Source organism: Aphanomyces invadans, assembly GCF_000520115.1.
Source record: "Aphanomyces invadans strain NJM9701 unplaced genomic scaffold supercont1.339, whole genome shotgun sequence".
Lineage (NCBI taxonomy): Eukaryota > Oomycota > Saprolegniomycetes > Saprolegniales > Verrucalvaceae > Aphanomyces > Aphanomyces invadans.
The window spans coordinates 1-2,243 of record NW_008580484.1 but is presented as its reverse complement, the minus strand read 5'-3'; the positions used below and the strand labels follow the sequence as shown (position 1 = coordinate 2,243).

General features: G+C 48.1%; 1 protein-coding gene across 1 annotated transcript; it reads right to left on the bottom strand.

The window, feature by feature from the left end:
- Positions 1-690: 690 nt before the first annotated feature.
- H310_15320 (hypothetical protein) lies at positions 691-923 on the bottom strand (the record flags this gene model as incomplete). Its single annotated transcript, XM_008883305.1, has 2 exons — positions 691-855; positions 906-923. The coding sequence occupies 2 exons, from the start codon at positions 921-923 to the stop codon at positions 691-693; spliced, it is 183 nt and encodes a 60-aa protein (XP_008881527.1).
- Positions 924-2,243: the final 1,320 nt, after the last annotated feature.

The window sequence follows — 2,243 nt, the reverse complement described above, 5'->3', positions numbered from 1 at the left end:
AAACACATTTGCAACGTACTGATATGAGCCATGCGTGAGCTTGCCGTTTTTCATACGTGTCAGCAGCAAGTGAAGAACACTTTGACGCTGTTCATGAGTCAAGTTCTTCTTCGGAGAGGCGCGCATTTTGAAAGTACCCGCGATGTTGGCGGTCAAATCGTAACCGGAAATCCGGATAACGCGATTTATATGAAACAAAGTATTGAAAGTTTGAAATTCATTTTCGTGCTTCGATTGGCTGTGTTTTGGAGGGAAACAATCTCATGCGGTAAAATTTCGTCTCTTCTATCCGTACATACCCTTTTTTCCTGAAAATTCGAAAATTTGGAGAAGAATTTCGAAAATTGCTGAATGTTTAATTTATTTCCGGATGGAGGTAGTATTTGTATACTCGAAACTGATCAAAACTGTATTTTTATTCAATTTTGTACTTTCACGACAAAGGTAAACATGATGTGATTCATTCTTAGGCGTCGGCATCAGTGCTCATAACATCAACCATTGTGCAGAGTTGATCAAATTTGGACATATTGATCGAATCCTCAAGCGAATACGTCGCTTAAGCACACTCGATAGGTTATCTACTCTACGCTCAAAGTCTATTCGGCCATTCATGGCTTCGATGGCAGAAACTAAATCTGGGTCACATTCCAAGCAGGGGCTCACGGGTTCGTGCCTTGCTAGCTTGTCCTAAATGTGTAAATGGGGCGATTTGTACGAGTTGTCCCCGTCCATCTTCAACGACTCCTCCATGACCTTTTGGAGGGTCATGATGGTCTTGCCCAGCACACGAAAATCAAGCTCGTCGAATGCACATTGGACCGCCTCGATCAGCTCGTCAATGCCAGTGACAACCTGTCAGTGCTGCAGTGCTTGAATAGAGTAAAAAACCCTAAGTCCAGAACATTGAAGTCCGGGCTCATGGGGGGCTGAGCAACCAGTAGGATCTGCCATCCGTCGGAACAACCCGCAGCGACCATAGCACGATCGCCCACATGCAGCAACAGGAAGTCCCGATAGATTGGCTTGGTCACAGTCGTTGGTGATGTGACCATAGTACCACGCACTCGTTTATTGCTTGTTCTTCGTGCAGGCATCTTGGTGACGAACGGCCACATCCCGATCTTGCCGTCCCATGTGGTTTTCCTTGCGCTGTCGTACCGAGGGCGTGCCACCGCCGTTTGAAACATGACCTTGACGATATGCCGTTTGGACGAACAATTGCGCACGGGTATGGGCTCGTCGTGCCAGAGGTAGTAGCGACGGTTGACCAACGTGACCTAAAACCACTTCTCGTCTATGTAGACGCAATCCAGCATGTCTTGCCAGTGCATTTGTGTTCGAGCCTCGCGAAGAAATGAACGAGCAAAAACAGCGCGGGCAGCCTTGTGTGTATCGGTTAGAAAGGGCTTGATACGGCTGGTTCGTCGCTTCAGTTTCTTGGACTTAAGAAGCCACCAGAGAGTAGTTTTGTGGTTGCCGCTGGCAGAAGCCAACTTCGCTAGAGACCTGAGCAAGTGAGGTGCGACGTTCTTGATTGCTGCCTCTAGTTCTGCCAACAGCGTGTAGGCGGCCTGCCCGAACGTCCTTTCTTCCGGCGAGCAACGTTAGCAAGACCGGTGAGAGCCTTGGTATCTTGTCCACGCGCCAGATCTTCGACAAGGTTTGTCTAGACACGCCGTACTTCTGTTGCAGCTCCTGTGCTTTGCGGTGGGGAAGGCGCCCATCAAATTTGAGCTCCAGGAGCTCGTGGTACAAACGGACTCGGTCGTCGTCAGATACGTCGTGGGTGGTTGCGGGACGTGGCAGGTCCGTAACTTCACTTCCAGAAAGTTTTTCTGGTTCTGAGGGGTGCTAACCACATCTACGCTTCAAGGCCAGTCGTTTGCGCTTGATTTGACGAAGTTACAGGTGTTTTTTCGATTGGCTGAGTGTTTCACAAAAGTTTAGCGATTGGTTTTGATGTGAGATGGAGCAATAATTAAAATCTAAAAATATTGTTGCGTCAGTTCAAAACTAGACTGCTGCGTCAATAATTTTGAAGCAGCACGATTGAAGCAATTTCTGACGCAATACAAACATCAAATGAAACGAATCCACGTGTTCCTTACGTGTTTCGAAACCAAACAGCCTCAACCACGAAAGTCGCAGTGCACACAGAGCACACTCATGACAAGCGCCGACGACAACGATCTCGAAGCGCTTGTGGGTATTGGCCACTTGTTCAACTTCCGGCTTGTTCC